This window comes from Gambusia affinis, linkage group LG01, assembly GCF_019740435.1.
Source record: "Gambusia affinis linkage group LG01, SWU_Gaff_1.0, whole genome shotgun sequence".
Classification (NCBI taxonomy): domain Eukaryota; kingdom Metazoa; phylum Chordata; class Actinopteri; order Cyprinodontiformes; family Poeciliidae; genus Gambusia; species Gambusia affinis.
Genome location: NC_057868.1, coordinates 35,061,336 through 35,085,086, shown reverse-complemented (window position 1 = coordinate 35,085,086; position 23,751 = coordinate 35,061,336). Strand labels below are relative to the sequence as shown.

At 35.6% G+C, this 23,751-nt stretch overlaps 3 protein-coding genes across 3 annotated transcripts; 2 read left to right on the top strand and 1 right to left on the bottom strand.

Moving 5' to 3' along the window:
- Nucleotides 1-2,116: 2,116 nt before the first annotated feature.
- On the bottom strand, nucleotides 2,117-5,593 carry LOC122835864 (glucose-induced degradation protein 8-B homolog). The gene is made up of 5 exons (XM_044125286.1): nucleotides 5,335-5,593; nucleotides 4,924-5,051; nucleotides 3,653-3,849; nucleotides 3,279-3,476; nucleotides 2,117-2,515 (listed from the first exon to the last, which is right to left on the bottom strand). Exons 2-5 carry the CDS (start codon nucleotides 5,042-5,044, stop codon nucleotides 2,342-2,344), a joined length of 690 nt encoding a protein of 229 aa, XP_043981221.1. The 5' UTR covers nucleotides 5,045-5,051; nucleotides 5,335-5,593; the 3' UTR covers nucleotides 2,117-2,341.
- Nucleotides 5,594-6,828: 1,235 nt separating this feature from the next.
- Nucleotides 6,829-15,586, top strand: dnajc5aa (DnaJ (Hsp40) homolog, subfamily C, member 5aa). Its single transcript, XM_044119895.1, has 5 exons — nucleotides 6,829-7,020; nucleotides 8,869-8,991; nucleotides 9,079-9,292; nucleotides 10,052-10,223; nucleotides 12,813-15,586. The coding sequence occupies exons 2-5, from the start codon at nucleotides 8,882-8,884 to the stop codon at nucleotides 12,914-12,916; spliced, it is 600 nt and encodes a 199-aa protein (XP_043975830.1). The 5' UTR covers nucleotides 6,829-7,020; nucleotides 8,869-8,881; the 3' UTR covers nucleotides 12,917-15,586.
- A 1,570-nt stretch (nucleotides 15,587-17,156) lies between these two features.
- Nucleotides 17,157-23,500, top strand: LOC122833241 (tumor protein D54-like). The gene is made up of 9 exons (XM_044120680.1): nucleotides 17,157-17,352; nucleotides 18,267-18,382; nucleotides 18,471-18,619; nucleotides 19,195-19,242; nucleotides 20,907-21,008; nucleotides 22,596-22,622; nucleotides 22,853-22,888; nucleotides 22,971-23,019; nucleotides 23,107-23,500. Exons 1-9 carry the CDS (start codon nucleotides 17,340-17,342, stop codon nucleotides 23,182-23,184), a joined length of 618 nt encoding a protein of 205 aa, XP_043976615.1. The 5' UTR covers nucleotides 17,157-17,339; the 3' UTR covers nucleotides 23,185-23,500.
- The last annotated feature ends 251 nt before the right edge of the window (nucleotides 23,501-23,751 follow it).

Genomic DNA, 23,751 nt, shown 5'->3' with positions numbered 1-23,751 from the left:
ATTGTCATGGAAAATGTGGACAAATCCACTTGTTACACATATTTTAGCCCAGCTGAGATCCCAGTCCAGTTAATAATAGTTCTTTAAGAAGTGCATTTTCTTTTATGATTAGTTTTATGACGGTTTTTATTTTTACTTGAGTAAAATTACAATGTAGTATTGTTACTCTTACTTGAGTATAGCTTTTGGGTACTTTAACCTCTTCTGGTCTCGTGTAAATCAACCATCTTGGCTGAAAACCCAGTCAGGGCCCCTTAAAATCTACGTGGGGAACCCCGTTTATGGTCACCATGGAAACCGCAGTCAAAACGTGCTCGGATTCATAAACCGTTAGCTCCTAAGTTTTTCTAGCAATCTCATTGCGTGGTTAGTGTTTTTCACACATTTTCTATTTAAATATTAACAGTTTGTTTGTGTGAATACCAGGAACTGAAACGTGTGTCTTTTAATAAAGTTTCTCAGTACTGCAGTCGTTACCAGTTTCCACATTACCAGAATTTTGTCACTCTCTATGCACTTTGAAAGGTTCACTAGAAACTTCACACTGGTATAACAATGGCGTAATTCTGACTTAAAATGTGATCATCTTGAGTCTGCTTTTTATTAATTTCTCTTTTCCTAAGCATTGTTTGCTTTTGTGATGTGGTGTTAATTCATTGAAACACTTCTATTTTTTTTTTTATCTCAAAACTTTATATTTACTTAGTTCAACTGCCCTGTTTAAAATTAGTTAACTGTTTAAAAAGGTTAGATTTAGGAAAATATTTAACTTTTTAATGTGACACGTAGTCACACTAAAATATCCTTTCTGCGAAGAGAAAATTAATTAGACACCTCATTCTGATCTAAATTTGATATTTACTGAGATGAGATTGCTAAAACATCATAAAACCATTAGCTCTTTTAAATAAAAATATTTAATAAAACTCAAACTACTTTAAAAAGTTTTCTTTCAAAATAAAATAAACTGGTTGAGGTCTGATCATTAAAAATTTAATCTAGAAAAATAAAAATCTTAATTTATCACTAAATTAAGGATGTAGCAATACCTTCTTACAGTACTTAAAACTGTGAAACATGAATTAGGAAAGTCAGATGTATAACTGACTTTTTAAAAGTTTATTTTATTGTGTGGTTTCCCAATGTTGTGATGCCTTTGGCAAAAACCACATCCTGCGAATAAAAATATATATTTAGGCTTGTATGTTTAATTTTTGTAATAAAATTAATGCGCCAAACAATTAAATAAATTTTATTATTTGCTGGGTATTCAAAAAAAAAACAATGTATGCAAATGACCACAACTGTAAGAAAAATAATAAAAATGTGTGGAGATTCTAAAATTCTTTTTTTGATCCTAAAAGAAATGGACAACGAGTGGCAAGATATTTTCTTTAATATAAAATCTAATAAAATAAACAAGCACAAGTACCTTTTTCTTCACCGAAAAAAGTAAACACAGACATGCAGAAAAAGTGAAAAATCCTAACAGAAAAAAAACGCACTCATAAAATCACGTTAAGATTTAACTTTGCAGAATAAATTACCAAATAAAAGTCCAAGACAGTACACAGGTCTTGATTAAACAGACTTTTTAGCTATAAAGATTGATCAAAGCAGCCCTTTCTCTGCTGCAGCGTATAAATCCTCCATCAGTCACTGGGATTTCCAAAACCAACATCAAAACCCTGAAATATAAAACCAAATTTAATCTCTTGGAGTATGTTGGGAGCACAGGAGTACTCAGAAAAGGCCAAGGAGACTCAACTCCGCTAAAACAAACCCTCTCTGAACATGAGAAATAATTCATTTACAGAATAATTTACTGCAAATGTACATTTAATTTCACGCCTTTCAAAGTGTGTAGCTGATTTATAGCAAACTGTCACATAAATAAAACCATAAAATGTAGCATCAATTAAATCCATATTACAATAATAAAGTGTTGCTATATGTTAATTTTTGAAAAATATTCACATTTTGTTAATGGATTCTTAAAACTAGCCACCTGCTGGAGCTGAACACTTTCAGTCAACCCTCTTCACTGCAAAATGACGCCTGTTGTGGAAATTCACCATCAAAGGGTTTCAACAGACAAAATATACAAAACAGCCACTTGAATTTTGTAAAACCCAGAAACTGTATTTGAACTGAAACATTTGTGTCATTTTGCAAATACAGCAACTACCGTTTCCACGATGAGTATAAATGACGTGAAAATAAAAAAAAACAAACAAAAAAAAAACTGTACAACATGTTACCCGGTTGTAACGCAGTCGCTGGCGGATCATAAATTAAGTAGACGTGTAGGTGACGACTGATTTTTTATTTTTTTTTACGTTCACTTGGGGTCCTCAATGACGCCGGTGCTGAGGTCCGTCATTTTAGGATATTTAACCTTCTTCTGGTCCAACTCGTTTTGAGCCCACAGCAGTAACTTCAGGAGTTTAGCCAGTTTAGGGGTCGACTCCCTGTTTTCATAGTCCAGCACGGCTTGGTTCACCTCACTCCACACCTGGGTGACAAAACAGAAAACCTCTGTTTGTTTTTTTTGCCAAATTCAGTTCTTATTATCCTTGTGCTCACTACATTATAAAGAAGCAATTAAAAATTATGACTGCACAAATCCAAAATGGAAAGAAATAATGAAAAAAAAAAAAAAAAATCATGGAAATTTGGTAAATTCCAACCAAAAATGTTGCCAAATTTTAAATTTTTTTATCATGTTTAGACTTCTATTTTTATTGTGATTTAAATACATTATAGAAAAAAAACTGTGAAGAATTCTGAAGTGGAAGGAAAGTAATTTCCTGTCCCTCTATATTGAATATTCCATCAAATGTATTATCTATTGATTATGGCTATTGTGATATACAGCTCTGGGAAAAATTAAAAGGCCATTTAAAATGATTAGTTTATCTGATTTTACTCTTTATAGGAATATGTTTGAGTAAAATGACAACATGTCTCTGAAATTCCATGCAAAAATTTAGTACTTATTAGCAGAAATTGATAAATGGTCAAAATAACAAAAAAGATGCAGTGCTTCTAAACCTCAAATAATGCAAAGAAAACAAGTTCATATTCATTGAGAAACAGGAATGTTTTAACTCAGGAAGAGTTCAGAAATCAATATTTGGAGGAATAACCAGGAGGTTTTCAGTGGGGTTCAGTGCAGTGGGCTCTTAATTTTTTCCAGAGCTATATATTGTTATTGATTTATTGTCCAGCCCTACTTCTAAATACAATAGTTTACAACCAGACATAGTGAGGACGACCTTTTGCCGCTGCATCATGTTGAGCAGGTCTCCGAAGGGCGACTCCTCGGGGTTGTCGAAGGCCAGGAGGGCGAGCGTTCGCTCCATCTCCGTCAGACACTCTCGGCTCTCTTCCCCCTGTTCTGCAAGCTGCGTCTGAGCAAACTCCAGGGCCGACTCAGTCTCTCTTAGCCTGATTAGCTCAATCAAATGTTGCTGCTACAAGAAAGATAATAAAGGATGTAAAGTTAATGTGCAAGTAATATATTGTTTTCTTGCATTATATAATGTTTTTTCCCCCAAAATAAAACATTATCACTAACTTTGGGAAATACCAGAGCTACATATTATGTTTTCATCAACTGATGAGCGTAAATGGTCGGGTGCAACCGTACCTGCAGATGGAAATACAAGTATCGGTTTGTGTCCAGTAGCTCTGGGTGTAGGCTGTTGATGAGCGCGATAGCTTCTTGGATCTGTCCCTTCAGGATCATCTCTCTAATCTTAATTCTTTCATCCAAAGAATCCAAATCCACACTGGGCTCAATTCCTGACTCCATCCGAAACTTTTCTGCTGCCTCTTTGAAGCCCTCTTCATATATACACAGGACAGATGCAAATAAGTTAATAAATAATACACTCCATTAGGCTAAAATATCACGAGAAGGTTTATCACTTTTAGTTCAAAAAAATATCAAAACTTGTAATATCCACACAACATGGCATACTTCAATCGATGTGCTTATTTTTGCCAATTTTCACAATTATAGCTTAAAGCGAATAAAATTAATATTTTTTTCTAAAAAATTACAATATAGCATAGAAAACAAATTTTGCATATTTGACTTGACAGTTTTTCAGCCTATAGCCACTGACAACCAAAAAAAACCTCCTTGTCGCTTACCAAAAGGAAGGTAAGCCACAAACAAAACAAATGCTCAAGAAGCTGTCAATTCAGGGAATGATGTATCTAAGCTGAAAAGTTGAATGGAAGGAAAAAATGTTGCAGAAAAATGGTCCATGAGCTATTCATGTCTATTCAAGAATTTGGGGGACATTCAATGTAGACACAACCTGGACATGGGGCAAAACTGTCACTTTACTTATGTTAGGCTGCCCCAGAGCCAGAAGTGAGTAACTAATACCCTCCAAATTAACAGATATGAGCATTTGACATCAGGGATGAAGATAATAGACAATCTTGCAATGATGATAACAGGAAATATTTCACTGATGATATCAAGGGTGATATTTGCCAGTTCTCTTCTTTCCTTTCTTTCTCATCAACTTGTGACCTTCAGCCTTTTGGACAATATCATTTGGACAATAAGCATCTGCTGCCACGACACCCTGCCCATCTGACAACATATTACTGCAAAAGCAGGCAAATTGCAAGTTCATAATCTGAAATGTGATAAAAAAATTATTGCACTCTAAACAGTCCTTTGCAATATAAATATTGCACTCATAGATATTACAATAATAATATATTCTCAATATAAAGGGTAGCCCTACTTGACATTTACAGCTGCTAGTATACGTTTACATTTTTTAAGTAAATTACTAAAAGAAATAAACTTTGGATTATATTCAGATTTTTTTAGATGCACTGGGATAAGCTAAATTATTCAGAAAACAGTTACTGTTTTCTAGAGAAATGTCTCACCTGTCACCAAGTAATTCATGATGAGCCTATTCATGTCCGCCCTCTGAATGTGAACATTGTTTAATTTGTCCATCCACTCCTCTTTTGTTATGTCCTCTGGCTTTTCAGCATAACTCATCATTGGGAACCTGGACAAGAGGCGAAACATGAGCAAGACTGACACAGCTTGGTCAAACTGTGGAACTGCTGCGTATCAACAACTAATTAATTAGGAAATAAACACAGACAGACGAATCAAATATTACAGTCTGAAACGCTGCAGGCAAATAAAACAGCATCTACGCGACTCCAAACATGATTAAACACTTGCAAGCATCATCAAAAACAAATCCGGGCGATCAAAACAAACCCGCTTCCTCCACAGCACTAGCCGCAGCTAGTTAGCATACTGTACGAGTTTTCACAATTTACCGTCAAAACCAAGGTCCGCTGAGTTTACTTTCACGCAGGGACAAAAAACTATCAATAGATCAACCAAGTGAAGTCGTCTTGATGCTTCTAGAAGAATAAAAAACAGTCAGGCGCCTGTACAGAATCCAGCTCCGACCGCTACCTCACTAACGAGGCTAATTTGATAACCTCGCGATAGGTGTGTGAGAGAGCTGCGAAGCCTCCGATTGGTTGTGGCTGTGACGTCACGGTTGCTGAGGAACAGCGAGGTTCATCTCATAAGAGAACGTTTTACACAGCTTTTGTAGTCACTAATTGTATGCGTGTTTCATAGTACTACAAATAGTGTTTTCATATTTTTTTAAATATTTTGCACAATTTTATACACTTATAAATTTATTCAATTCAAAACTTAACTTTAAAAAAGGGAAATTACATGTAGCTCATATTATCTGAGGTTGGTAGGAGAGTTGAATAGATTAGAAAGGAGAATTGAAAAGAGGTTTGAATAGGATTGGAAGGAGGACTGGAAGCAGGCCCAGCGACATGGGTGGGCACTGGGGGGCCTTCCCTGCCACAGAGTCCCTAATGCCCTTCTCCCCCTGGACTGGAAGCTATTGCTTTCATTTTTACCTCGGAGTGGCCAACTTTTTATTATTCCTATCTCGATTTGATACAGTAGGGGGCTACCGCACTTCCCGTATCACAGAATTTCTCAATTACAGTCCTCACACCCCCCTGCCCTGCATGTTTTAGGTGTTTTCCTTCTGCCACACACCTGGATTGCATCTGTGGGTGATCATCAGCCTTCTGCAGTTCTTAATGGTCATGCAATCATTTAACCAGCTGTTCTGGAATAGAGGCACATCTAAAACATGCAGAGCAGGGGGGCCTGAGGACTGGGATTGAGAAGCACTGCCATATCAGAGCCTTCTATCTCCCGCACTTTTTTCAGTCGTTACAGCTGCTTAATCCATTGTTAGCATGTTGTAACAAGTTTTTACCGAGCCGCCTTTAAACGCAACACGAGCAGAACCCCCCAATCCAAGGACACTTTGCTCCTGGGATTGAACTCTAATTCCAGTTTTGATTGAAATTATGGTGGGAAGGAGGGCTGGAATTAAATTTAGAAGTAGGGTAATTCCAACTCTATTTCCAACCCTAATTCCAACTCAAATTGGAAATGGGGTTAGAGTTAGTGGGCCATTGTTTTGTTTTGTTTTTTATGAAGAAGAAATACAAACAAAAACTTGAACAAGAATTTTATGAAATTATTATTGTCAATATTTTAGGCATTCACACGAGGACCTAGACTTAATCCTGGTTACTCATTTAAATGTAGCTAGTTACTACCCAACTCTGATAATATAATATAATATAATATAATATAATATAATATAATATAATATAATATAATATAATATAATATAATATAATATAATATAATATAATATAATGATTATTAATGACAGCTTTCCTCACCGCGCGCTCTCTACGTCATAATTTCGTCAGTGCACGCGCACGTCGGGTCCTCCGTGGGGTACCAGGGGGCGGAGCCAGCGAGCTGCTGCAGCTGTCCATGGTCGCATAGTGAGAGCCAGAGAGGGTCCGGGTACGTGCGAGATGCGGTCATAGTCACGCTGCACCGCCTCACATCAGAACCCGTCCGGATCGGAATTCCTATTGAGCAACATAGCCGACTGAAAGGTGAGGATTCCCTCTGCTATTCTGTATTTTCTCCTCCTTTTCTTTTCCTTTGACGCTGCCTCTTGCCCTTGAACAAAAAACGACGATCCATCCCTGCCTGAGGATCCAGAGCAGGCCCATGCAGGAAGCGAACCAACATGGATGCTGCGCGAAGAGGCAGTGCAGTTGATGATGCTCGATCAGAGATTACGCTCCCGGGATTGAACTCGTAATTTCTAATCCTTCCTACAGACAATTTCTGTTCGGGAATGAGATTCGTAGAGGAGGAATATTTGAAAGCCACCTCTTAGATGAATTAGATTTCCGTGAAAATGTGACGATAAAACGAGAAGGGCTGCAAATACCGAGCAGTGGCTCTTCATTTGTATCGAGCTGACACCCATTTGGACGCAGCCTGGTTCTTGAGAATGATTAAATAAATAAAATTTATTCTTTGTAGAATAATTTTTTTTTAGCTATCCCGCTGTGCTGTAGCTGTTCAGCCTGCAAGGATGTCAGCTTGTAATTTACTAAAAGCAGTGGACCTGCCAAGCTGCAATGCTGTCAGTAATCAGCCAGAACAGTGAATTACCCAAAGGGAAGACAGATAAATGCAGGTGAAAGAAATTAGTTCGTCATTTGGACCTGCACAGATTTGATTTCTCTGTAAAAATGCATTTTGGGACTTTGTGTTTATAGAACTAGCTGTTCTCTGATGCCCTCAGCCTCAAATGCCTCTTTATGATTGTCGTGATTTATTAAATAAAAAGCAGTGAAAAAAAATAAATAAAAAAATTAATTTTTTTTTTTCTTTTAATTATATTTTATGACTGGGCGACAGGGTTTAAAAATAAAATCTCAGATCTTTTCATACCATATCAGGTTTGAAATGTTAACAGATTTTTCTTTTTTGCTTGCTTTTTTCTACAACAGAGGATTCAGACAATTACAAAAAAATAAAAAATAAATAAAATTAAATAAAATTCTGAGAATTAAATCGTACATGAACAAAGTCAAAGTCATAGTGTTATGGAAATAAAGTCATAATATTACGAGAATAAAGTTGCAGACTTTATTCTCATAATATTCTGATTGTATACTCGTACAACTTTATTTTTATAGCATTATGATTTTATTTTTGTAATTTTAAGACTTTTGTCTCATAATTGTGGTTTTTATTTTCTTGCATGGTCCTAATACACCATCATACTTTTCTGCAAAAGAAATTACAGGAAAATATTTTCAAAAAGTGGCTTTGGTTTCAGTCATCCCTTCAGTGATGAATTATGTGGGTCAGGCTATGAGAATTTTTGTGTATTTACGAGAATAAAGTCAGAAGATTATGACAAAAAGACACAAATTAACTTGAAAATGTCTTAAAATTCTGAGAAAAAAATTTGTTTTAAAAGTTTTTAAAAAGCTTAATCAGGATCTGACATGACCAGCTCATGTGTAGATTTTTCTTCTGAACAGACTCAGGTATTTTCACAATAATTTCAAAGTCATGCTATGAACAATAATTTCATGTGTTAAAAGAGTAAAGTATCAGTTCACAAGATGCTGAGCATTCCTCATTTTAATTAAAATTTTTCTGTGATGGAGTTCTCATAAAATTACCATTTTATTCCCAACTTTATTCTGGTAGTATTATGACTTTATTCTCACAGTTTAAAACACATCATAGCCTGGCCTTAATGTTCAGTTGTAGAGCTGACGTGAACTATGAAAACCCAAAGAATTTTTTGAAAATAAAAAAAAATGAAACAAAAATTAAGTCTTCAAAAACCAAGTATTTGATTAACTGTTAGAATGAATTTATCTCCTGACCTTAGCAGCAGTGCTTTTCTCTGTTGTTGTCACTTTGTGCAGCCTGTGAGGCATCATGGCTGAGCAGCAGAGGCAGCGCTCTCTGTCCACCGCCGGGGAGTCTCTCTACCACGTCCTGGGGGTCGACAAGGTGGCCACATCGGACGACATCAAGAGGTCCTACAGGTGAGGCTGAGCGCTGTGATTTACAATCAGACTAATTCAATCCCCTCTGCCGCCGGTCGGCCATTTTTAACCTGCCTTCTGCAACAGGAAACTGGCGCTAAAGTTCCACCCTGACAAGAACCCAGACAATCCGGAGGCAGTGGAAAAATTCAAAGAGATAAACAACGCCCATGCCATCCTGAATGACCCCACGAAGCGTAACATTTACGATAAATACGGCTCTCTGGGACTGTATGTGGCTGAGCAGTTTGGGGAGGAGAATGTTAACACTTACTTTGTCCTTTCAAGCTGGTGGGCAAAGGTAAGATGTGAAAAAAAAACATTGTTTTTTTAATTATATAAGGTGCATTTTAATAAATTCATACCTATACTTTAGTAAGTCAACTCATAATGTGAAACACATGCAAGAAATTAGAGTGACGTGTCTCATTGGTTTTTATCTCTTAATTTTGATGATTATTCAGATTCATTTTCTCAGAAAATTAAAACGATATTTGACAATTGTTTATCAAATTGTCACTTAGGGTACGTGAGAAAGAAGCTAACTGCTTACGGAGTGCTGTCTGCAGTAATTCAATGAAAAGCTTAGTGGAAGGAAAAAGTCTGGGGAAAATGACGCAAGAATTCACATTTTTACACTTCTATTTGGGTCTCAACTTCCTCTAATAACAACCCATGAACTTAAAAAAACACCCAGCCATTATTTTTTGGCTGTAAGTTAATGTTTTTGGGTGTCTGGAAACTGAGCCATTTCAAAAGCCTTCCCAATGTAACGTCACAAATCAGTAGCCTTTGACCTTCACCTAGTTACCACAGCGAAGCCCAGGCCGTTACCTAGCAACTCCAGCGAAGCTCCAACACATTTGGTAGCTCTTTACTTTAAACTTTAATCTTCAGAATTAATATTAACACTTGGAAAGTTTCACTCTGTGTTTGAAATTACTTAAAATATAAATTGCTAATTTTTGGAAGTGAATTACTGAAGTAAATAAGCTTTTTGATAGTGTTTTTTTTTAGATGGATCTTCAGGTTTTATTTTGTTGAACCTGTTTGTCTGCAGGCTCTGTTTGTATTCTGTGGCCTGGCCACTGGATGCTACTTCTGCTGCTGCCTGTGCTGCTGCTGTAACTGCTGCTGTGGACGATGTAAACCTCGGCCTCGGGAGGGCCAGGAGCAGGACTTCTACGTGTCCCCCGAGGACCTGGAGGCTCAGCTGCAGTCTGATGAGAGAGGTGAGGCCCGAATAACCAACATTTAAGGGTTAAAATTCACATTTTCTTCAGCTTTTTGGACTCCATTTGAGCATAAAGACTCAAATGCTTCTAAAAACAGCCCAAATGCTTAACAACAAAATTTTTTGGCAATAAGTTAATGTTTTTTTTTGTGTGTGTGTCAGGAAAAGAAGCTGTTTAAAAAAACCTCCCATTTGTTGAGTCACATTCCACAGGCACTGCCCCGTTACCTAGCAACCCCAGCCCTGTAACTTAGCAACCGAAACGGAACTCCAGCACATTAGAAATATACACCATACAATATAAATCACTCAAATGTATGACAGATCACATAGCTAGAATAAATATATAAATAAAAATTTATCACAAAATGAGTCACAGTTCATACAAAATGTTGATCAATTTATAAAATGTACAATAATTAACCATTTCAGTTATAGGTGTGTTGCTCCTAAAAAGATTTTCAGCTTCTTTTTGAAAACTGACTTCTGTTCAGCTTTTATGAAAGTTAATGTTAGAGTGCCACTCTTCTATTGCTTTGTAAGTAATCAATCAACCAATCAAGTTTATTTGCACATTTCAGCAACAGAGCAGTTCAAAGTGCTTTACATGGTGAAAACTAACCCCAACCCTAACACATTCTATAGTCACATTGTATGTTTGTTACTGAAAATCAGTAACAAACATTACATTTTATCTAGTGCCATCGTTAAAATCATCAATACACATTTAATATATTGGTCAATATTCCATTTAATATCTCTGAAAATCAACTCTAAACAAGTGGATTTTTAGCCTTGATTTGAAGGAATTCAGTGTTTTGGCTGTTTTGCAGTTTTCTGGAAGTTTGTTCCAGATTTGTGGTTCATAGAAGCTGAATGATGCTTCTCCATGTTTGGTTCTGGTTCAGCTCTGCATCCCCAGAACCAGAACCAGGAGATCTGAGAGGTTTGGAAGGTTGCTATGACAACAGTAGGTCTCTAATGTATTGTGCTGCTAAGCCGTTCAGTGATCTGTAAAATAAATGACATAACAGGTGCTTTGGAGAAGATTAGTTTTTAATTGAGTTATGTAATGGCTGCTGGAAACGACAAGTGTTTTGTTGTTGACTTACCATCCAGAAATCAATTTCTGCATTCATGTTGGTTGTACAGGAGGCTCCACTAATGCTTTTCTAAGATGTACAGTTATATAATAGTGTGTGTGTTTCCAGCCATTTTAGGTTCTAAAACAACTTATTCTGAAAGGAGCTCAAAATGTATTAAATGATCATTATCTAAGGATGATTTTGTGCACAAAATGTGTTGAACATATTTTTGTAGCCCTGCTGGTAGTAACAGCCTTTTCAGCTGGTCAATGTTCTTCATAGGGCTTCTAATGAGCTATCATTGGATCCAGGTGCATTAAACCTGGGAGAAAACTAAAACATGCAAGATGCCGGCCCTCCAGGACTGACTTTGGGCACCACTGGTAGCCCGTAGACCTATCCCAACCTGTTTAATGATACATAGCCGGTCACCTTTAAATGCTCTGTTGGGATTGGAGCAGCCAGGTATACATAGTCCTCATGTTGCATCATACTTCCATAAATTTTGTAACTAAAATCCATCTTAGTTGCCAGTTGCTATGGAGTTGCTATGACAACCTTAGAACTAGCTGTAACCTCTCTTCTATTTAAGTTATACAAAGTTCTCAAAGTTAATAGCCATCTTGGTAGGAAGCATAGCTAACTGTCATGGGAGTTGCTATGGAGTTGCTATGACAACAATAAACAAGCCACAAACTTTGAGTTAGCTCTGGCCTCATTCCTGTATAACTTATATACAAGTACATTACTCGATTACAATTTTTGAGTACTCTGGCCACCTCTCTGTAACATAAAGATAAATCTTAGTGATATTTACTGCCGAGCTAGAAAAAATAGTCTAGCTAATGTAACTTTTATCTGCAAGTTAAGATGGACATGCAGCCTATGTGTATTATTACAACCCTGCTGAGCCAGAACCAGAACCTTGCTATTCACAGGAAAGGTTTGTATGTCCTTTACAAATCCTTTTTTTTTTTCCTCCAAAGAGTTTTTGTGGCGCTAGTGGCTCGTATTTTTGTGACAGTAGGCAGACAGGAAAGCGGGTGAGGAGAGGGGGGAAGACATGCGGCAATGGTCGTCGGGACCGGGAGTCGAACCCGCGACGTCCGCGTTGAGGACTAGGGCCTCCAAGCGTGGTGCGTGCTGACCCCCTGCGCCACCACAGCACGCCCCCTTTACAAATCCTTTTAAACACTAACTGTATGCGTCCATAGATTTTAGGTGTAGCACTCTGTGTTCACTATATAGTATATTATGGTAAGAGCAGCTTGTCCACATGGTGTGACATGTTTCCACATTCTGTCTTGTACGGGTCGATCCCGACAGCAGCCATTTTGTTAATATATATTTATCTTGCTCATTGGTCAAGAGTCATTTTGCTGGTCTCGAAGCCATGGCTCTTCTATGCTTTGCGCTGTTTGCCGACCAAGATGGCGTGGATCACTTTCAGTTCAGATTTGTGGGAACTGCGTATTGAAATGAAGTTTGTGTTTCTCAAACAGAGGCTGCTGGGGAGCCCATAGTGCTGCAGCCGTCGGCAACAGAGACGACTCAGCTAACGTCAGATGGGCAGTACTCCTACCACACCGACACCGGCTTCAACTAACCCCTCCGCTCCCGTCAGTCCCAGAACGGAATCCTGCCTGCTTCCCTGCTCCACCTCCGTGAGATGAAAGAAAAAGGCAAACCCATCCTTCCACGTCAGAAGAGCCATGCAGAGGAGAGTGGACTTGTCAGCATGGCCTTTCAAATGAACTAATGAAGTCACATCCACTCCCCTCCTTCCCTCATCATGCTTTCCCTACGTGCAAGAAGGAAAGAGAAACAACCAAACTGTTTCCCTTTGGGTTCTTCTTCTGCACTTTAACCACACAGGTCCCCGTTCCCTCCGTTTCCCATCGTTTGCATCATGGTGTAGCATGCACTGTGTCGAAAACATTGTCCCTACAGTTTCTTTATGCCTTGGCAATAGTTTTACTTATTAGCAAGACTCATAACATATGTGCAGTGATGTTAAAATGAGCACAGCTCACCAGGAGGAGGAGAAGGAGGTAAAGTTTACGAGATATTTTCTGCTGAAGGAGCGGAGAGCCGCGGCTCATCAGGGATGGTTGGAAGCATGCATGAAGGTTCAGGCAGTCAGTGCCGTCATTAAATGTTAGAGGACTGGTTTGTCCCCACATTTGCACTTTTCACTTCTAATTTGAGATCGATTTTGTTTTCGACACTAAAAGAGCTCTGACATCGTTTTCTGTTTGTCTCTTCTGTGTTCCTTCCTGAGTGGTTTTGATCCAAGTCGTTAAGGCGCCCAGCTTTATTCATGGACAGACGTTCATAAATACCAGCCAGGGGTTAATTTAGCTTCATATCCTTTTACATGCAACGGGGAAAGGTTTGCTTTCTGCGCCTCACCATAGCAGGTATTGTGATTATTTGGAAGCAAACTCCTGTAATGCATTTGGTCCATGTTACATTTTAAAGCTCATATTTTCATATCAGCAGCTTAACACTGACATGAACTCTGGATGCAACAATTAGAAGGAACCTCACACAAAACAACTTTTTCTTCAAGGAGCTCAAGTTTCTTTAGTTTCACTTCATCCAAGCTGGTTTTATTTTTATTGCATAAAGCCAAGGAGCTTAACAAAGTTAAGCTGTGCATAATTCAAGCTGATTTTATTTTATTTTTTACTTTTTTGTGCAATCAGCTCAGCTTTGCCAAGTTTCATCTCATTCAAACTGATTTTATTTTATTTTATTGCATAAAGCCAAGGAGCTTAACTTTGTTAAACTGAACATAATTCAAGATAATTTTATTTTATTTCTATTTTTGCTCTATTAAGCACAGTATGCTTATTAAAAATTAATCCCGTCCAGTAGTTTTTATTTTATTTTATTTTATTTTATTTGAGTATTTTTGTGCAATGCTCATTTTGTCAAGCTTCATCTCATCCAAACTATTTTTATATTTTTACTTTATTTTATGCTATAGTATAAATATAAGTGTGGCTATGTAAAGCTTCATCTCATTAAAACAGTTATTTTATTTTAGCTTATTTTATTTTATTGTTATTATTCAACAATATCTCAGTTTTGTCACTCTTGATCTCATTCAAGCTATTTTTAATTTATTTTATTTAAAATAAAATATTTAAAATAAATAAATAAAAATATTGTTTTATTTTAAATCACTTTAAAATTATTTTTATTTTATTCTGAATAAAATAATTTATTATATTTAATTTAAAATAAATATTTGAAAATAATTTTAAAGCATTTTTTTAAATGTTGCATTGAAATAATCCAATATTAATCTGTTGTGTTATTTTAATGCAGAAATAATATTTGATGGCATTAAAATATTTTTGTTTTAATGCCATAAAATATCTTCATTCTACTGCATTAAGTTGCACCTCATCCTGGTTAATTTAGTTTTAATTTTATTGTGCTGATTTAATCCAAGCAGCTCCAGTTTATCCAGCTGCACTGGTTGATGGCATCACATGATTTTCCTTTTTCTCTTTGCACCAAACATTTCCCTCTCTTCCTGGGTGACATTGAGTTTAAATCTGATCAGCCTGATATTCTGTCCGATGCTGTGATCGTTCTTCATTGTTGACTTTCTGAATCTGTGAAATGCATCTCTGAGAAAAAAACAAAACAAACGTTTTTCTCGTCCTGCATATTTCACCACATATTAATCTTTGCTACTTTTGCAGCTTCCTGACTACAACTGATGTGTTTAAATGGTTTACAATTGGTGAGCCCCCGTAGCCCACCCCTCTGCTATTAATGGTATGGATGTTGACCTCTGTGGCCCTCGTATGATGTTTCCTGTAACCCCTCGATGCAACATAGATGTTCCTGTTATGGCTTTTTCATTGAGATACTGAAAAACGCTACTGTAAATGTTTTCAGCTGAATACACTGTGTGTCGAAAAAAACTATAATGGATCAGGAAATGACTCCAAAAAAAAGTATATAGTGTAACTATAGTGAAATGGTTATATGATGCATTTTTGAATTTTTTTATTTATTTCATATTCTGTTATGTTTTAAAGGAGGACTCCCAGTCATTTTAAATGGTATGGTGTTGTAATGTAACCATTAAACCCAGTAAGGGATGGTTTAATGGTTGGCGCTGCCTGTACATACACTCAGCCCATATAAAGTATAAACATTTATGTTGTAGCATGGTAACTGTGTGTCTGGAAGAAAACAAGAGGATCATTGATCTGATTTGCTGTTGTTGAATAAATGTTCCTCAACATTTTGACTCATGTCTTCATCTATTTTTTTTTTTTTTTCAAAAGTCAAGATTTTAATAGTTGGCAGAAAATAAAATGATTATCCACCTGAATCTATTAATAGTCTCATAAAAATACAGTAAAAAAACGAAGTGGAAAACAAATGGGTGAGTGTTAATAAGGTAAAGTTTTGTCTTTTTTTTTTTTTTACCATCTAAGCCATTAATGTACTAAACTTCCTTTTCATGTGATATTTTATCATCATTATTTATATATATTAACAATAACAAGTAGAATACACACAGCATAAAACAAGTTTCTTATCATTGGAATTATAATTTATTTATATTATGCTATGGTGCAGCTACAGAAGCTGTTCGTCATGTGGATGTAATTTTTACCACCAGATGGAGACAAATATATTTATACTGTGATGTTAAATAGTCAGATTCAAGTCATTTTATTTGTAAATCCAATTGTGATTTGTTTTTAGTCAATGAAGCTGCTCTGTGCTAACCATCAAATGTTTTGCAACAAATTTAACCAGTAGATGGTTGTTGTCTCACTTGTCATCCTTAGAACGAGTTTATAAAACCAAGCTACATTTATTATTAATACCCAAGGGGCTGAAACTAAAAGGAATAAAGCAGTTTAGTGAAATAAAATTCAAGTAAATGACAATAATGTAAGAAAAAAAATTATGAACATATAATGGTCAAGCAGAGGCAAATAAAAATCAAGCTAAATTTAAATATCGACTTAAATGTCTTTAGTAAGAGGCTATTTTGATTTTTCTGATAAAATAATTTGTGTCTAACCTACAGTAAAAGCCACTGGTGAATAAGTGTACTGTTTTTTTTAATCCCTTGAACAGCAACTCATGCTGAGCTGGGTTCTTTTTGTTAAAAGAAGGTTGTTTGTTTCCTCTGTCACCGCAAGCTTGCTGAGGAAAAGGGAATGCAGCAAAAATCCCAAACATGATGAAATCACAGATTTCTTTCCACCAACTTAAAATAATTGAATTTGTCTGGGCTGTGATATAACTAGAGTTAAATTAAATACGAATATGTTTCAGTTATTGGATTGCTTTCATTATATGATACATTTAAAGTATTGTATAATGTGTGTCTTCTAAAGATCATTTGATGAAATCATGTTTGTTGTGAAATAATCACTTTTTTTGTGTTTTTGCTGAGACATTTGTGCATAAATAACGTAGTGATACAGTTTTTACTGGTCATTAGCTTTAATTTTTCTGGAATACTGCAGAAAATAAACTGTTCAATGCTGAACTAAAACGAAACAGGACTGAAAATATTTTTGTTTACGACATCTCTCTTATTTGTTTCCATTGTTCTTTTATGATTATGAAAACACAGTGTTGACAAATATTTGCCAAATATGCCCCCCAAAATAAAGTGAAGCAAAAGATAAATAGTCAAATGTTGTGTTTTTTTATAATTAAATATCTAGTTGATAACCATTTAAATTTTAAAGAGTTTGTATTCAGTTTAAACGATGCCAAGTGTATTCACATTAATTATGCGTAGGGACGAAATGGTGAAATCAAACAGAGATCCCTGAAGCTGCCATGAGTTTATAGTGATCTCTTTGTATCCTGGTGTTGTCAATTACCGAGATTACCGAGTGTGAGAGAGAGTGAAACCAATAATAGCGTCAGTGATCAGACTGCCCCCTGCTATTCTCTGAGCTCAGCTAACTGGATGGAGACATTTGGCAGCGGTTAGCTTATTAAAACACTTCGAAGTGAACAAAGCAGCGATGAGCCGACAAGGTAAGACCAACTCGCATCGATCATACGGTATTACATTTTTATTATATGCCTGCATTTGGTTGGTTTTATAGGGTTAATGACGAGTTGTTGTTTTTTTGTCGTTTGCTAGTTTTGGTGACTTTATGCTGACGTTAGCATAGCACGCAACAGGTTAGCCGTTAGCCGGCTAGCCTGTTAGCTGGTGAGCAGAAAATGAGGGAGGAGTTCAGCACCGAGGACAGCAGCTCCTACATGTTTAACACTACAGTAAATAATAACATCCAACTTTCTTATAAATCTTTATTTATTACTAAAATTACAATTATTAGTCGAAATCATCGTCTCAAACGTAAATTATTGATTAAAGAAAGTTAAGGTGTCGTTACGTTAGAAATATTCTTTAAATTCAAGACAACAGAATGTGATTCTTGAAGCCGAAACCTTAGAAAAAACGATGATATAATATCATTATTTTTATATTAATTTATTTAAACAGAACATTTTTTCGAATTTGTCTTTCATTTGTGGATCTGAAATATTTAGTAGAATGTTTTTTTCTTTTTTCCTTTCGTGTCATTTTCTATTTTTATACACAGTATCTTCAATTTTAATTTCTGAATAGTAAAAGCTTATTTTTTTCTTGCAGCAATGTATCTATGGTAGTTATTTAAGAAAGAAAATTATTGTAAAGCTATAAAGATTTAACTGACTATTATTGACTGTTTTTTACTGACTATTACTTTAAGTAACTAATCTATCTCCTGATAGGTCAGAAAATTTTTTATCATCTCAAACCCTTCTTGAAAATGTATTTAAGATATAAATACTAATTCTTAAACACACTGTAATTTTGAACTCATTACAGCTGAATCTTAATCTATATTCTTTTCCTTCTTGATTCACATCAGTCTAATTTGATATTTCCTCTGTCTAAGTTTTTAACGGGACGTCTTCATCGCTGAACTTCTCCACAAGAATTACAGGCAATGGATGTTCACACACAAATCTAAGAGAGGATGACTGGGACACTCTGCGTTTTGAGCTTACAAAGGTAATGCAACACAATTCAAAGGCAAGCAAGGACAGGAAAAGAAAGATTTTCCCCCAATCTGAATTTATTGTTCTTTCCTCCTGCATAGACGGAGGATGAGATTCAGACGTTGAGGCAAGTCCTTTTGGCAAAAGAGAAGTATGCAGCAGACATCAGGAGGCAGCTGGGGATGAGTCCGCTCAGCAACGTGAAGCAGAATCTCGCCAAAGGTTGGCAGGAAGTCCAGACCTCAGCTCCGTACGTTCTCCCACACTTTCGCAAACACAGAAACAAATATTTATATAAAATTTCAGCGAAGTGTTCTGTCATTTAATGTGTGGATGTACCATAGAGCCAGTTATATTATGTATTGTTTTATCATGACAAAAGCTGAATTTCCATTACAAACATACGCAAAATGTTGTTGGAAAAACACAGTTTCGCAATTAAAATTAGAAACATAATTAAAATAACATGTGAACAAGTTTGCTCATTCTGTAAGTCTTAAAAAAAACTTGCTTATCAATCATCCTCCATTCACTTCCTGTTGTTCTACTTCATGGTTTCCGCCTGTATCATCATCCGGTTGTTGCCAAAAAGGTTTTGCTTTCAGTTTTGCGAAATAAACCAATTTTGATACGGCACCAAAACTTATCAAAAAATCAGTGTTTCCATGTTTCCACTAAGCAAAATTATTATCAAAATATCAGATTGTGGCCAATGGAAATGCAGCTATGGTTACATAACCAAAAGAGGCAACCTGCCGATGATCAGGACTGCGCTCTTAAGTCAGCACACTAATCAGCCGACCTCTGCATGTCCTGTCGTTTCAGATATCTCACAGCCTCTGCCACTCTGGAGGACATCGGCAACTCCAGCGTGTGAGTCCATATAATCACGATTTAATCATCCCCAGAAATATATTCACTTTTTAAAACAACTGGATCTTTTCAGCGTTTATTTCTGTGCATGTTTCCTCAAGAGGGATCACTTCTAAGAACCGTCTGATGGGATTTTCCGGGTCAAATAGGATTGGTGCCCTGATAATAGCCCCACAGCCTGACTTAGCACAAGAGGCAGTGGCTTTACAAAGTCACAGCATGACGAGCCTCCAGTGTTTGTATTAAACAGAGGAGGAAGGATCTGCTGCAGCAGATGGACAGCTGACGCACATGAAGCTTATTGTTGTTTACGAGTTGCTTTTCTATGTAGCGGTGGGATGTAGCGAAGTACAAGTACATTGTTACTGTACTTAAATAAAATTTTTATTTATCTACGCTTTACTTGAAGCTGGAGAACATAACTTTTATAAAAAAAAATGTTTTTTACATATTTGTTAAAACTATAACCAGGTTATGATGGTATAAAACAGATAATCTGTGAAAAAAATCAAGCTCCTCTACTTTCTCACCAATCAGAGCCAGTAGAAGGGTCTCAGCGCTGTCAATCAACCTTGTGAATGCGCTGCTAAATGTGCTGATGGTGGAGAAGCTACTTACCATTACAGAAAAACTGTTTATCCACCAACATCGCAGGCTATGCTAACTAACCTTAGCATTGACAACAGAGTCTGCTGCGCACACAGACATGATTGACAGCGCTAAGACCCGCCTCCTAGCTCTGATTGATTGTTTCCAGATAGCACTGAGAGAAGGCAGAGGAATTAAATATTTTTTTGTCACAGATTATACTGACATCACAACAGTTTCAACAAGTATGTAAAAAATATATATATTATAAAAGTTACATAATACAGTTTTAAGTAGATTTAATTGAGTTGCGTTTGACTTTAACTTCACTTCATTTTACATTAATTATCTATACTTTCAGCTCCACTGCATTTTTGTAATGTGTTAACAGAAATATGTGGAGTTTCCTTCATGTCACATTGCGTTATTTGTTTTAAAGTAATTAATGACTTACTTACTTTTGAGCTAACTACTTCAAAAAATGGGTCCAAGTTTTGCAAATGGTGCCAGGAAATTAAAATATTGTTCATTACTGACCCATTAAAGTTGAATAAACGGTATTTTTTTTAAACTGTGGAGTTGATGGCAAACTGGTGTTGAAATGTCAGTGAAATTATCAACTTTTATTTGAGTGGTTTTACTGCAGTTAAACTAACACATCGGTTTCACTTCTGTTTTAAACAAAAATGTTGAAAGGAATAGTTATTCCTCTTTCTTATTCTAACATTTAACTCTGCATTTCTGATGCACAGAATCAAGTGAAAACTGTCACAGATTGTAAACGCAGTAGAAACATGCATTAGCTGCAGCATTAACGTATTCAAGAAAATACACATGATGATATTTTAGACCATTTTATTAGGGAATACATTCAACAAGTACTTCCATGTTCAAAACTTTAAGTATTTTTAAAAGCAAGTATGTGATTTTTACTGAAGTTAAAATGTTCATGTGGTACTTTTTCTTTTACTAGAAAACATTTTTGTCTGTTTACAGTGTTTACTGGTTGCTGCTGTTAAACAGAACACACAGAGCTTTGTTTTGTCGCACTGACTGATTTAATTTATTGATTGCAGATACGTGAGGACACGAGACGGTCTGTCTCAAGCCGGCCAGGTGACATCTGCTGCTCTGTCCAACGTGGGCGTGGCCATCACCAGGAGGCTGGTGCAGATGAGGTCAGCCCACTTTTATTTGGGTTAAAAACTGAGAGAAATCTTTCAATAAATAGTTATAAATGGTCATATAATTTTCATACCAAACAAATGATGAAATATATTTTTCTACAAGGTGTTTCTCCCAGTGTATTAAAAGCCTGGTGGGCTGCCAGGCTTCACTTGTCTGCCCCGCCAGGCTGGGCACGCTTTATTTATTTTAAACCGGTTTTTTACACATTAGTAACTGTCGTCAATGAATTAATAGTTTATTATTAATAAACAAGGCTGTTTGAAGTGCTTTAAACCATAAAAACATCACACAGTAACTAATTAAAGAAGCAACAGACGTTACATTTTGTCAAGTGCCATCATCAAAATCATCAATACACATCAAATATGTTGAGAGAAAGGTTGGTTTGTCCAGAGGGTTTCTGTGGATGTGATGGGGGAAGATGGAGTCAAATCATCTAATTACCTTTTCCTTCCACTGAGCTACAGCAAAGCCTTTGCTCAGGGCTCCTCAGTTCAATCCACTAAAGGTCAATCTGAGGTCATTCTGACAGGCTGTCCCTTCTGCCACCGGCCTCTGGATGTCTGGCAGTCGCCCACTTTGGGTCGCAACAAAAATAATAATGTAGAAGTAAAACTTTCATAAATAATTTAAGCTAAAAGTGTAAAGAGGAAAAAGAAATGCTACAAAAACAGACTAAATTAATCACAAAGTGAGAAGAATATAGAAATAATACAAGAGTAAAGTCATATTACCAGAATAGAGCGAAGCTGGGAAGTAACTAGTTATTACATTTACTTGAGTAACTTTTTTTGAAAAGATGTATTTTTACTACACTGTACTTTTTTTCTACCCTCTGAATGAAAAACAAACATGTTTTAATGAGAAATTCACCAGAGAGACACCTGCAGTTAAAGTTTTATACCGAAAGAAACTGATTTTATTTTTTTATTTTCATCCTTAAAATACCAAAATATCCGCTTAAGTTTATATTTTGGTCCGTCTAATGATGTAATTTTTAAATGATTGATTTGCTCAGTTACTCAGTACTTGAGTAGACTTTTTACCAAATAAACTAAAATAAATAAAAATAAATAAACTTTTTAAACTTTAGTATAATTTACTAGATATGTTGACGTATTGCTACTCCTGTTTGAGTACTCTACCCACCTCTCAAATAGAGTAATATTAGGAGGATGAATTGCTAAGTTTATAAGAATTTCAGAACAAACGATAATAAAACATTAAAACGTTAAAATTTGGTTTGGACACATCAGCTCAAACATGTCAAGTTGGATCTTAATGATGTAAGATGCACAGAAATGTTTTTTTATTTTTTTTATCCGATGTTAATTATTATTTAATTTCCCTTTGGGATCACTAAAGTATTTTTAATTGACTATTAAATGGGACATTTTTTAATAATTTTATTTATTTTAGCTCTTTTTTTTTTTTACGCTGTCCAGAGACTGCTAACCTCATTATAACCCTGCAGTTGGAACATAGCATCACCTTATCGATTTTAAAGAATATTCAAACTGTAATCCAATAACATTGTTTTGCGTTTTCTTTTCTCATTTATGCTGCAAACTCAACAGAGCTTTGCCTCTTCCAAGCCCACCACGGTAAGATCTGAGCTTCACAGCGTCTTCATTTTAGGAAGTGAATAAAGAAATGTTACTTAGTTCATAACTGCCAATAATAATGTTTTAGGTTCATATTTGTTACAATCTGCTCAGTTAAAACTTAAATATGTGATAATTCAAAGCATTGTGTAAAAAAAAAGTAGTTTTCCACCTTAAAATTTACAATTTACTCTCAAACATTTTATAATTATATATTTTTTTCCACTCAGGACCCTGAGTCACACCATTAGTGTGCCATCTATGAGGTAAAACATCACAATAAATTTGAAAACAAGTTGGTATTCAACATATTTAATGGAGTGTTTAATTGTTCATATTTATTTTTAGGCATTCATCCACGTTCAAGTCTATTGAAGAACTGGTTGGCAGTGTGAAGGTGAGTGTTAATGTTAAACAAACTTAAAAAAACACAATATATGGTTTATATTGTGTAAGTTATGATAAATTATTTCTGAATTAAAAGGATAAAGTGACTGGAGGCGTGTCGAACAGTGAAGAGGCGTCTGGATTTGAAATAAGATCCTCACGCAACCAAACCTGAGATGAATCGATTTTATGCAAATCACTAAAGTTTCTCAGTTAAAAAAAATGTGAATTTTCTCCCTCATCAATATGTATGCTTGTTTTTTCAGTTTCTTTGTTGTTGCAGATTAAGAAATTGACTGTACAATACAAGTTGTCTAAGTAAAATAATTTAGATGTATTTAAACCTTTGAATGTTTCAAAACGTGATAAAATTTGTTCATTTTAATATGCTGGTTGTTTTTGACATGCTTGTATCTCCGTATTCTGAAATCAGATGTACTACAAGGTATTTTTGTAATGTCAGATTTTTCAAGTAAAGGCTTTAGAATACATTCAACGTCTCTGTTTGTTGACTTCTATGAATTTTGTAAATGGACATAAAAATAGCTAAAGTAGCCTAGAAATATAGCTCCAATATATTATTTTATATATAATCTGACAGGAATTCGAGTTTCTTTCGTTTTATAATTTGTAAATAAAAAAGGTTATTATTAATAATAATGCAATTGTTTAATAAAAGTGAAAGGAAATATTAGGTGGCTTATTTCATGTAACTTTCTATTCTATTTCATTTTTAATTTTA